Source organism: Eimeria tenella, genomic scaffold (assembly GCF_000499545.2).
Source record: "Eimeria tenella Houghton genomic scaffold, Eth_scaff16, whole genome shotgun sequence".
In the NCBI taxonomy this organism is placed as follows: Eukaryota; Apicomplexa; class Conoidasida; order Eucoccidiorida; family Eimeriidae; genus Eimeria; species Eimeria tenella.
In genome coordinates, this window is record NW_013541531.1 from 111,637 (window position 1) to 124,778 (window position 13,142).

The 13,142-nt window shown below is 49.4% G+C and overlaps 1 protein-coding gene across 1 annotated transcript; it reads left to right on the forward strand.

Annotated features, from left to right (window-relative positions):
* Positions 1–1,816: 1,816 nt before the first annotated feature.
* Positions 1,817–9,097, forward strand: ETH_00009445 (uncharacterized protein; the record flags this gene model as incomplete). The annotated part of the gene is made up of 19 exons (XM_013373595.1): positions 1,817–2,429; positions 2,520–2,755; positions 2,910–3,412; positions 3,630–3,762; positions 3,889–3,960; positions 4,298–4,366; positions 4,605–4,677; positions 4,819–4,915; positions 5,370–5,528; positions 5,687–5,792; positions 6,051–6,094; positions 6,351–6,570; positions 6,973–7,026; positions 7,243–7,342; positions 7,533–7,675; positions 7,953–8,029; positions 8,381–8,423; positions 8,537–8,635; positions 8,945–9,097. 19 exons carry the CDS (start codon positions 1,817–1,819, stop codon positions 9,095–9,097), a joined length of 2,994 nt encoding a protein of 997 aa, XP_013229049.1.
* Between the last annotated feature and the right edge of the window lie 4,045 nt (positions 9,098–13,142).

The window sequence follows — 13,142 nt, forward strand, 5'->3', positions numbered from 1 at the left end:
CAACACAGTGGCCCTGAGGAACTGCAGATACTCTAGCGGCTGCAGAAACGCAAGCCTTTGCAGCTTTGGCGTCGAGTAGTGTGCAGCAGGTATATGTGCAAATGGCGTGAGTGTGCACCTGTGTGCACTGCGTGAACAGAGATGCACTAGAACAGAACCACGTTTAAGCTTGCATAGCAGGCTAACATAAACGTGAGCATTCTCGCCCGTAGCTGACAGAGAGGTGCTGTTTTCGTAGCGTCCGTTTTAATCAGGTGAAAGGGAAAAAGGATGCACGAAGTGGGATTTGAACCCACGCGGACGTACGTCCACCAGAACTTGAGTCTGGCGCCTTAGACCACTCGGCCATCCGTGCAATCCTCGCCCCTGCCTCTCCTTGGTTCATTGAGGACCCGTATTGGCGATTATCATTCTCAGTCCTTATTCGCCTTCTTGCAGTTTTTCAACCCCTGGGGGTCCCGTCGCTGCTCGCACATCTCTTGTTGTGTTGCTGAAGCATTGGGATATCGTGTGACGGGACGAAAATGTGTGACAAGGTATACCACAGTGGATGGACGGACGGAGGGCAGCTCGTTGAGCTGACTGCTTCTGGGCTCAAAGCAACGCCAGATGTTGCTGTCAGTGCTGCTACTCTCCTGCAGTGTCTTAGATGCAAGCCGATTTGCTGCAACACTCAGGCGTACACAGCTACGGGAAGCCTTTGTAGTTCTGGGAACCTGCTTAGCCAAATAAGTAGGCTTTTTGCCGGGAAGCTGGGGTTGCATTGAGTGTATGGCGCATTTATTTCCTTGCAAGCGAACAGTGGCGTCACAGATACATAGTATGGGTATGGAGGGTAGCCAGGGTGCAGAAGGAAAACAAAGTACGTCCGTGATTTGGAAAAAGTTCAGTGCGTGCCGTCTGTGGGCACCTTTAAGTGATGGCCTGCAACAATGTTTTTCAATGGAGAGCCAGAACCTACGGACGCAGACACTGAGTGTGACAAAACAAGGTGGGACAACACAGTTAACTACTTCAACATTATGAAGTTTCAACAACAGAAGGGTAAAATCGTGAGCTTAACAGCAAATATGACAATGTAGTGTGCTAGGACAAAAAAGAGGTTAGGACAAAGGATCAATGCACGAAGTGGGATTTGAACCCACGCGGACGTGCGTCCACCAGAACTTGAGTCTGGCGCCTTAGACCACTCGGCCATCCGTGCTGCGAGGTGGTCTTCCTGCATTGCTATGAATCCTTTCATTACCGCCAATTTATTCAGCATCGTTTGTACTCATTTTTAGTATATACCGCTGGACTATTAACTCTTCCCTTTTGTTCCAGCCCCCAAGACAGCACTGATTTGGCTGGAATGAATGCTGTTGATACAAGCGCAGTTTTATCCCTTGGCAGGAACCCGTAGGCATAGGGTTCCCCATTATATCATCTGCCGGTGTATAAGTACAAGCCATACCCGCCAATGTTTGAATTATATTTAGTATGTTCACAAGCAAGGTCCTCATGGTCTCTGCGTTCCAGGACGCTATGTTGTCCGGCCCTTCATGCCACAGTAACAGATCTTGCTCGATCTGTGCATCCTATTCATAAACCTGGGGCCTGTGAACAGCTTGAACACTAGCTTGTTGTATTTCATATTCGAGTCTAGTGTGGAAAATGAGGTGTTTCCCTCCAGAGCAGTAACCGCAACACTTCAGCGGCCTCTTGGATTCCCTTCAAGACGTTTTCGACTGCGCGAGAGAGCGAAATGGGCATTGAGCGATGAATTTAGTGTCTTGCATCATCCCCATGTGTTGGACGCTATCTGCGCATCGGGAACATGCCTGCGATGGAGACTCCACGTCTTAGCAAGGGATGGCGCTCTTTTTTCTTCATCGTTTGCGGAGTGTACTCGCTAGGCTTTCTCCAAAGTTTTCCCTTTCTGACCGCCATCCGCATGCTTTCTCACTCGCAGGGGCCTGTACGTCACAGTCTGTCGCAGATCTACCCGACTAACTGCCATCGAGGGTCACAGTGGTTTCCGCGGGAGGCGCATTGGGGAGGCCTGAGAAAGTTGGCATCTTCAGAGGTACGAAGCTTTTCACAATTTCTTGGCATTCCTGAACATGGGCTCATCGGCCCTAGCAGTCGGCTTTACGGACCTTCGGCGTTCACAAAGCTGCGACTTGGTGGGAATACGAGTGCGCCACGCCACCGTAGGTTGGAAGCCGCACGAAGAGGACAGGGTCCGCTTGATCCTAGGAGGAGCATTCGGAAGGTGCCCAAAAGAGCGATTGATAAGGCCTCTAGCAATCCCTGTTCTGGAGCTGAGTCTCAGAAGAATGCCGCTTTGGCACTGCGCCTAGCGGCCTTGAGAAAGGTTAAGGAGACCGAAGAGGCTAAAAGTGCCTTCCCTGTGGCCTTGCGTTTGCCGCATCCTGAACTTGTTGCGGGTAAGGAAGTCCCCTTTGGTGCTGTAAATTGAGTACCTGGTTTATCGAAAACCATGCATGCGCTCTTGTTGCCGTCTGCAATACTTGCAGGAGTCACCTACCGCCGCCTCGGTTCCCCGCTGGCACAGCAGATAGGGCGGCACGAGCCGCGGCAAAAGAGTGGACATAAGGAGCAGTATGAGCAGCAGCGAGTTCAGCAGGATGGACCGCTAGTCAGCAGTCTATGCGTAGGTACATCTCTGATTGGTGGCAACATGATGCAGGGGGACGAAGAAGCCTTCAAGATGCTGTGCACAGCGTATGAGGACTATGGTATTAATTTCTACGTGAGAACCAGATTTCCTCCTTGTGTGCCGACTTTGTTGCATTTGCACTGTCTCCACAGGATGCTAAAAACAAGGGTTGAGGAGGGTCTGGTAAGGCTTGGGTAGGTTTAAGCAGGGGCGGTGTGTGTCGCTGTGGGATACTTCTGCTGCCCAGGATGTAGGAGAGCTCGACCCACTGCCCCACGCCCCACAGCATTGTGGCAGTGGCCACCGAGGGGTCTTGCGTAGATTTTTTCGAAAGTATAGGGGCCTTGGAGGTGGAAGAAGCGGAACGAGCATTTCGGCTTCTCCTGACAAAGCTGCTGCGTCTTCCGCAACAGCAGCTACATTTCCAGCTACAGCAGTTGCTGCTGAAGGGCATTTGCGCGCAGAGGCCCAGCAACTGTGTGTCTCAGTGCGGCTACTTAGTGGCTCATTGGGAGCCTTTGACTACGAGCGGCTTGCCCTTGAACGGAAGCGAAAAGAGGCGGTAGGGTGTGCTGCTGCTCATGAGGCGGCCGAAGCTGGAGCTAGTGCTTCAGAAATTGCTGCTGCTGCCGCTGCTGCGGTCAAAGCCGCCTCTCTAACGGTTGGGAGAGAAACAGAAGGCAGCATCCGCTGGGCGAGACCCATGGGCTGGTGGGCTCGGGAGCCATATGGGACTCAACAACTGACGGCGTGAGGCTGATTGCCATTTGGACTCCCTTACTAGTGTATGGGCGCACAGCACTGTCTTGTGTTCTTAGCGTGTCACAGTAGCTGCACTATTAATGAGCTATGTTGTTTTCGTATAATGGCACAGCAGCGCCTTACACGGCACAGCAGTGTCTTATATCATTAGCAAAGCACAGGCGCTGCACTATTAATGAGCTACGCGTTTGTCGTATGTCGGCAGGAGAGATTTGGAAGCAGCAGTTGACAACATGCTGAATAGGCTGGGAATTGACTGCATCGACATTCTCCAGCTGTCCGACCCTAACCGCTACGTACCCCGCCAGGAGCTCGGAGAAGATACTTATTGCTGGGGCGTATGTCCACTTAAGTCACCTAGTGCCCTGCAAATGCTAAAATGTGTTATCTAGGGACCTTGTTGCCCGACACCAAAATCGGAAATACGCCGTGCAGTGTACGTTTCATGTGGGAGTCCCATGCAGCTAGAGAGGCCGGATGCGGTACCCATTGAAGAGCAGCTGGAAATGCTTTCGGGCCTGATGCAAAAGGGGAAGGTATGTTGGTTTGTATTCCTCCGCACTATTAACCTCCAAAGTGGAGAGTGGGTGTAGCTAGCTTGCGTTGCAGTGTCTCCGTACCGGTATCGAGCCAGGGAAGCTGGCGAACAACTTTAGTTGGCTGACGCTGTTTTGTGGTTAGAAGTCACTTTTTTAATAAAATCAACAGACCAGGGAACTGTACAAACGACAAAACAGGGAAGTAGATAAGAATAAATAGATGATCTGCAAGTTGTAAATTTTCTCAGGATTAATGTTCAGATTTAGAGGATCCTCATTTCCAATATCTTGCAGCAAAGAGCTGGGTGTCGCAGTATGCTGGGCTTGCTCTCAGGTGCGCTATATAGGCGTCAGCAACGAAACGGCGTTTGGGATTTTCAAGTGGGTTCAAGCTGCAGAGGAGGTGAGCTAAGACAGCCAAGGTGGTACCAACAACCGTTGTGATCTGCCCTGCTGTCCCGCTCAAAAATACATTATTATTTTAAGTTGCGTGGTAGGCGCAGTCTTACCACATAGCACTCAACACTACCTGACACGAGATCTGCGGGCAGTGTAAAGTCATTTTAAGGAAAGGAAAACACCATAGTATGGCTGTATATGTGGCTGTATCACTTTTAACCTTACCACGGACTGCCCTACAGATGAGCTTGCCACGGATCGTCTCCTCTCAGCACCTGTACAACATAATGCACCGCAACGAGTTAGAGACTTCAGGTATTGGCGCTTCCCCGATGACTACTGGCGATTCATATCAACGAGAGTCTTTATGTATCTTGAAATCGTGTGGCGTTTAAACCTGAGTTGAAACATGGTTAAATAAGCTGCTAGTAAGTTTCTGTTTTGGGTTATTTTCAGGCATCCCTGAGATAGCTTCGAGGCTTGGTGTGCCTGTGCTCGCCTACGGGGCCCTTGCGGGAGGCATTTTAACTGGGAAGTACCTCGACCCGGAGAGGTCTGCATACGCTGATACTCGCACGCATATACTCGCACGCATATACGTCAACCCGAGATCTGCATGAATGCCCATTAATAAGTATACATGCAAGTGTGTACACGTGTGTGCATAGAAGCCTACAATATGCTCACGTTAGTATGTGAATACAGGCTTAGTGTGCATTGCCTTAAATATGGAAGCGCACCGTAGTGGGAAGAATCTTGTGTACGGAAACGCTGGTGCTCCAAGAAGTGGATACTTAATCCATCGAATTGAGCGAGCACGACGAGCTTTTCACTGGAAGTGATGCGGAACTAGTGTCTGCACATCCGTGCATCTTCGGTAGAATTTGCCTTCACTGCCATTTGAGTGGCGTTCGTTTAAGCAAACTGTGAGAGGCGCGGTGTTTCAAGTGCTACAAGATGGTGAATTCAGTGAAATATTCGGCTAAAAGTTGAATTGTTGCGTGCAGGTTTCACTCGAAAGGCCCCGATGTGAGGCAGGGACAGGACGAGCTGGAAAGTGGCATCGGAACCTACCGATACAGGCAGCCGGAAGATTTCGGTTACCTTTCGTACGGGCCGTCTACTGGGCGGGCAAACTTGTGGCCGTCTACTTACCATACGCACAGGTAAGGCTATCAGAGCGTAAACGTGCGGTTTCACCCAACACCTTTTGGCTCTCTGTAATCGAAAAAGATTGTTTGATGTGAGGCATGGGCTCCCCGCACTAAGGACTGCGAGATAAGCGCTTCAGAGCCCCTCTCTACTTACCGATGGGTGCCCTCAGGTCTGTTTGGGCCCAGTGGTTGATGGGGGAGCTGGTAAAGGCAGGACGCGAATACGGACTGACGGCAGCTCAACTCGCCCTTTGCTGGGTTTACTCCAGGCCCTTCGTAAGCCTTTCAAAACAGCAGTTCTGAAACCCGAAGTTTGAGCGTTCCCAGTGTCACAGTAGCTATCGTAATGCTCCGGTGCTGGAACCACATGCAGAAAAACCCGACATTGAAGGAACAACAGGAATAACTCCTCATGGAGTAAACCTAAGTCACTTCATTTGGATCATTACCTGATTCCGTGAACGTGAAACTTACGAAATTTCGTACTAAGAGTTGTCTACGTCTTCGGCTCTGTTTATGGTCGGTTGATCATAGGTTGCTTCCACCATCATCGTACCTAGGACATTAGGCCAACTGCGGTAAGCCGGTGTCATTAAAAGCAGTCCCTGCCTACGTAGTCTCCACGGGCTTTTATGCAGGCTCAAAGCACAAGCGTGGAACTTAATTTTTAGTTACCGGAGATAGGAGTGAGGGTATAAGGGACGGCAGGAGGAAGGGGCTGTCAGTGAAGCCGCGCCTCGCGTTTGAAGGACATAACCGAAATAAGTGGGCACAACGCATACTTAAGCCCTTCTAAGGAATATAAAGACCATTTTGACGTGCTCTACGCATTAGGGAAAGCGTGCGGACGCAGAACTACGCCATGCACAATTCCCTGAGTCAGCACCTGCACGAGCTGTATATGCATTACTCTGCCCCCACAATGGGCGGCCCTCAGCTGCTGAGCCACTTGCCTGACCCAGAGTGCAAGGCGCAACCGCCCCTATCTCAGTCTGACTTCATGAAGTGGGGGAAGCAGCCCATTTGGAGCGGCGGCACATACTGGGACAACTGGGTATGGTAAAATGTGTTTGTTTGCTCGTATGGAGCAAAGGAGTACATCAAGCATGCTGCTGGAACCCAATGAACTGCAGATTGCGTGGCTGCTTTTGCATGGCGTGGCACGTGATACCGTATCACACCTACCTCACCAAATACTTCCGTTGAATGCTTGAAGACCATAGCTTCCTTCTTGTCCCACGTGTGCCGGTCTTAGTGACGCTAGCAGTGGTAACCCACCCGATAAAGGCATTCAGAGCAGAGCAGAAAGTAGAACTCTCTATCGATTGCTCGCTTATTTTTTTAAAATGTCGCGGCCTGTCGTGATTTGGGCGTGCGCCTCTTCTCGACCGTGTACCACTGCATCGTCCGTATAGCCTCCTGCCAATCCTGTGCCTTCACGTGTCGCTTCGCTCAGCCGCAACCAGTTCTCGCGGAAAAGTTGGAATATTACGACAGACTGGATTTGGCGGTGAGTGCTCCTTCTCCCCCGCCAGAGTGTCTCTTAAAGCTGCACGGCGAAGCTCCTTTCCTTTCACTAATTGGCATCCCCGCATGTATAGCATCGCAGTAGGAGCGTGGTGCACCTAATGGATCTGTACACTGGGGATCCACTGCATCTGGAAGAGCTACGGAAGCTCCACTATTGCCTGTTCGTTGCCTTTTTCATGTTTATATTTTCATTCAGCGCGAGGTTAAGGCTGCTGCTGGAGCCCTCGACGACCCTTCTGATGAGGGAGTCATTAATGTGCGGCTGTGGAGAGAGAGGCTGGATGAAGGCTTGCCCGGTGCGCCACAACAATTCCCGTTTACAGTTTTATTTCAGGCGAAGCTATTCTGCTGCTTCTTCCTTCAGCCCCTGGATACAAGTTGCTGCACCACTGCACCATCGTCACTTTCATCTGCAATGTCAGCGTTGAAGGGTGGCATTGTTTAATGGAGAGGTGATAAAGGTTTCTCTGGGGCATGATGTAATAGGGGAGTACTTTGCGGTGAAGGAGCAAAAGCTGTTTGGTTGGGATCAGCACACAGTGGATGGAGGTATGCTGAGAGAAATGACGGCGAGTGAGAAGCAAGAGCAGCATCATTTCGACTGGCACCTGTGCTGGAAAGGCGGAAAGGTACATAAAACAACCGTGGGACTAACTGCACTTGCCGATGCAGTAGTAGCGGGAGCAGTGCAATCCTCTTCCGACGCAATTTTGTGGCGAGAAAGAAGGGGGTCCTCCGGGACGTTTCTTAGTGAACGCCCGTTTCGGCGGTCACACAAAGCAGCTTCAACAGCTCAAGCCCTAGCATGGACGCCATACAGTTTCGATTGTCTTTTGAGATCGATGCTTTGCAAGTGTGGCGGCTGTGGAATACAATGAGCGCTGACGTCGGGGCTTCTGTTCTCAGGTACAACGTGTACCAACGACGGATTCTATGAAGGCGTTCTACGGCAACTGGAAGGCTACAAGCGAAGTGATTCACGAGTACGCAACATCATACGCTTACGGCTCAGGACATAGTAGTTATGAGTTTAATCTCAGGTTCAAAGAGATTTGGGTTATCTAAGTGCCTTGTGTGCCTCCATACCACGCAGACTTTCCACACGTGCAGCGCACGCATCACAACGCCTTCATTGCCGTTGTGATGCGTGCAGTGCACGTGTGGAAAGTCTGTGTGACTTCAAGGCAGACTGCAAAAATCGCATTGCTTCTCCTAGAATACCGAGGCGTGCGTAGGGGCCGTGAATATCCCTTTGTTATTCCCAGCGGATGCCTTGTAGTTCAGGGCTGTAGCACTTTGACATACTTGAAGTAGCCTGCGTTCGAATGTTGCAGCAACTTCAAGGCCTTCAAAGACCTGACTCTACACCGCGAACAAGTAAGGCTGGCCATTCTCACACTGAGCCTATTCCACCTGCCTTTTCTAGTTCGAAAAAATTTGGTTTCTCAGGCTACGTTCACGCAGTTGTGACACGGATGTGGCGAGTGCAGTTGGGAGATCTTGTGCCCGAATTGTGGAACCGATGGGATTACGACTTAATTGCGAAGAGATGCTACGAAAAACATGGGATTGACATTTACGAACCGAAGGCGAGCCCTAGATGCAGACAATGCGCAGGCAATGATTTGGCACAGCGCGGATCGATTTGTCATTCAGACGCGACTGTTGTGGCACTTGAGGGAAATATTACAAAATCATGCGTTTACCACGCAAAATTATGTGTTTCATTGTGGATGAGAGTAGGAGCCCGTGCAGCGGTATCCGTGTTTCATATTCCCTAATTAAGTTACATTGGCCGCTCGCCCACCGTATGTATGTAATACGTATATGCATTGTATGGTACATTATATTTCTTTTGCTCACTGAAGTGCCATGCGTTTGTCTTTTGGTGGCCGCAGTTGTGGGATAATCTTGAGCTTGGGGAGACAAGCAACACGCGAGCACATCACGAACGCCTTGCCCATACGCGTGCCTTTTGGTACTTCGAGCACGGTGGATATCCTAATAAACCTTTAAGCCAGCAAACAGGCTCAGATACATATCCCAAGTAGTTCTGTCTATCTTCTAGACAGCGACGTTTTTCCTTAATCGCCGAAAGTTGTTCATGTTGCCATACTGCGTAAGAATTGCATGACTGACTTTTTTTTTGGAGGCGAGAGTCCCTGAACCACCAACCTTCCCTGTTGAGCTTCTCAACTGCAAGTTAGCTTAAGTGCGCAACTTTTCACAGTATGAATGAGACACATGCTCCACTTAGAACGTTACGCTTCCAGGAATGAAGTCGCTACTTGGGAGCAGACACGCCTTCGATGTTAACGAAGGTCATGCTTCCAAACTCCCAACCACAGAGGCAACGTTTTCGTAGTTGCGAAGCCGCAAGTGCGGAAAAGCTACCCGTTGCTTCTCTCAACTTGTATGTCAAATGTGCAACTTCCTAGACTGCCTCTTGCGGCAGCAGTTGGTTCTACCTAGAGAATGGGGGACACATCTCCGGTTGTTTCAGGCTGCTGCAGCCTCAAAACATGGACTAAAGTCCTACGACATTATGTATGTCCGGAAACGCGCAAATCAATAGCTTGATTGCATATGAGGTTTTGTTGGACAGCAATCATGACACAGAAAACTTGGTGGGTGGAGCGGTGTTCGCCGCAGACACAACGTTACTCACGGGGGTGCCAGCTGCAGTGCGAGCAGACGGAAATAAAGAGCGAGCACTGCCCTGTGCACAAGCACGCCAATTGTCGTGCACAAAGATGCAGCTTCCTTTGCCCCCGCTCCGGTGTCCAGCTTTTCGTTTCCCTGGGGACACTCTGCTGCGACCACAAATTGCCATTCCTTCACGCAGTTACGCCATGTTTACACCCAAACATGCCTGATAACTCATTCATTTCTTTACGTTGCAACGCATATTTGACGGAAAGATTTCTGATATCTTTGTGAAGCGCTTAATAGATGGCCTCACGGAAACGCCTATTAGCGCACCGCTACAAATGCCCCGATATATTTTCATGCGTGCCAACAAGCATATCACTCTCACATGCCAACCTGTGGGCACGTTGTTGATGTAAGCAGCAGCACGCACTTTCCCATTTGATGTGGACGCTCACTTACTGCTCATAAGATGCGTGTGGAAAGAGTCACAGTGGGTTGCTGCTAGCTTGAAAAATGGAAGCTTTGGGCTGGAGTGCCCACATCAACGCGTCTACTACTCTCTTTCTGTTCAAATGAAAGATTATATTCTCTACCGGTGGCACAGAATATATGCTGAGATGCAATGCTAAAGTAATACAGCCTAAAGGGTAAGGAGACAAACTACGTGCTTTTGATTCCCCGAGCAGAGCTCCGGGCGATGATGAACATGAAGATAACAACTGAATCCCCGAGCAGAACTTCAGGGCATGATGGTCAGGGTAAGATGAGTTACTAACAACCTGAAGATAAGCTAAGAGCATCTACGCAGAATACGCATTCAACATCAAAGCTTTCGCCTCTCTTCTCTTTGCGCAGCGTCTGGAGAAAAAGGAAGGGAAACAAGCAAGAGAACCTTGCCAATTAAAGGCATGGGCGGGTCTTGACTATCGCTGTCAAGCAAGGGCACATGAACTACAAGCACACAGATCTCTCGCAAATACAACAGCAGCGTGGCTGTTGCAGCAGGTCGGAACTAGTTCCCTCACATGAAAGAACTGCAACTCCCTACATAATAACCTATTTGAAATATGCCGCATTACACGCAACTCTTCCACCAGCACACCCGGCGCCAGTCCCTGGAAATATATGGCAACTCTAAGCAAATCAATTCCGACTTCTTTTCCCTATGCTTAGGGAAGATCTTCGTACTACAGCTTAGGCTTCACCCTTACTTGCTGAGTCAAATATACATGTGAGTACTATAGTCGCTCTCGTGTTTTATTTATTGCAGCCAGTGATTCCAACCAACCAAGCCACATGCAGGGGCTCAAGCATGCACTGTCGGCGTCTAACTTGCCGCGAGATAGCAGTCTCTCACGGGACTTCTGAAATGCCAAAGCAGCACCACTTAGTGCTAAACAGCTTTGGCTATAGGGTAACGTGCTTCATTGTCGAGATTTCCTCCAGATACTGAAGGTCTCAGAAACGCACCTTCTTCAAAGGGCGAACATGAAGCCAAGCCAAAGCGTTTTAAAGCCGTCATGGACGTTCTAGAAAGGCCAAGTGACTCACGCTGCACTGTTTCTGAGAGAACTGAAAACAAGATCATCAACAGAACTTATGAGGCACTGCACATGCTTACATCCCATATGAAGCACTCACAGTAAATGCACGAGCAAGCTCAACTGACTTAGCCGGAGTGCCTTGATTGGCATTTGACACATCAGCAGCAAACCTTCGAGTGCTTTCATGGAAAGCCATACTAGTTGCATGGGGCTAGCGTGGGCTCATTTTTAGCATTATTGCAGCACATAGCAAGCACCCGCAGAACCCCCGCTCTGGCCCCTCTGTTCGCCACCAACAGAAGAAAACCACGATAATACGCCAGTCACCAAGCTTGCTCTTCTAGTACTACCCACGCGCAACCGCGCTTTTACTTCTAATGGATTAGTCAAGCCTCCAGTTTCTTCCCGCCTTCCAAGGCGCCTAGCGTGCTTCTACAAACTCCTCCAGAAGTAAATATCCTTGACACATTAAGTTAAGTTGTCACTGCCCTGTGACATTTTAAAAGATGACAATAAGAACAGACAGGCACATGAACCAAAGAGTGAAGAGATGCAAGCTGCTAAATGAGGTGATGACATATTTTTGCTATTCTAGCTTTTTCCACGGGGTGGCTTTTTCCCAAACCACTCAGGCGCACGTTCATTGACACGTGGGAAAACCTCACAGTCTCCAGGGAACAGTCTGCATCTTCGGCGTGATATACTGGAATGGCGCAGTACAAGTTGAATTGTACTAATGAACATTCCTGTTAGTACTAATCACAGCACAATCATGAATATCCCCCCACGTTTGAACGTAATAATTCACTTGCCAATCATTAACCTGTACAACTATCATCCTCAATAGCGACACGCTCCATGGCCCTCACTAGTAACAGCATGTATGCCCAATTGTGCATCTTGCAAAAGGCAAGGTAATTTGAGGGCCATATTTACGATTCTATGGTTGGCATGCTCACCCACTGAGGTGACGAAACGAAGTTGTATAACTTAAATCAATTATGCAATGATGGGTCTGCATCGTCGTTAAATACTTCGCAAGGGGTGTAGAGGAGGCGGACGCTATGTCAGAAAAGCAGTGCTAGGCAAAGTGTGAAGTTCCAAACATGCAAAACTTGTGCTCCGCAAACACGCACCGGCAACCCACACTACGACATGAGGCGTGCTTCAAGTGCAGGCGAAGTGAGTGACACTGCGAGGCTACGCTTATGGCAGCCCTCCTGCGCTCCGTTGCTGTCTTTGCAATGTTTGGTCTTCGAGCATAGGTCCTTGGCGAAAACCACGCTATGCTCTGTAGCAATACACATAGCCATGTCACACAACGTAACTGTACGCGCAAAAGACTTCAACGAAAGCATGCGCACGACGATATTCCATTTTGCGCGGAATGTAGCGAGTTCAGCTTGCGTGGAAGAGAATGTGGACTCCGCCCTGCCATACAGGAACTCTTACTTCCTGATTAGTTGTATTATTGGGGTGACCGCAGGACAGCACATCAACGAGTTGTGCAGAGTGAGCACTACTAATGTAGCAATCACTGGCAATCGCTTAATTCATGTTCCGTATTTCGAGTCACAAATGAGCAACCGTGTTTCACGAAAGCTCGTGCTGTGACTGATGTTTAACCCTTATTGCAGTGGGAGGGTGATGGATAGTTTTTCTTCTGTCGTCCGCCAAATCTTGAAATGCAATGCTTTGTTTAGTTTTAACCGGTAGACGCTTCAAAAACTAAGCTACTCCACTAGTATTTTAAGAGGTCATGAAATAGTGCTGCCTCACCGAGACTTGAATACCAATGGATCAAGTAAATGCCTCAAATTTAGCACGAATCAGTAATGACAGCGGTGTTTAGCCAAGGCACCGATGTCTACAACCATGGACCAGTACCAGCTAGGGGCAA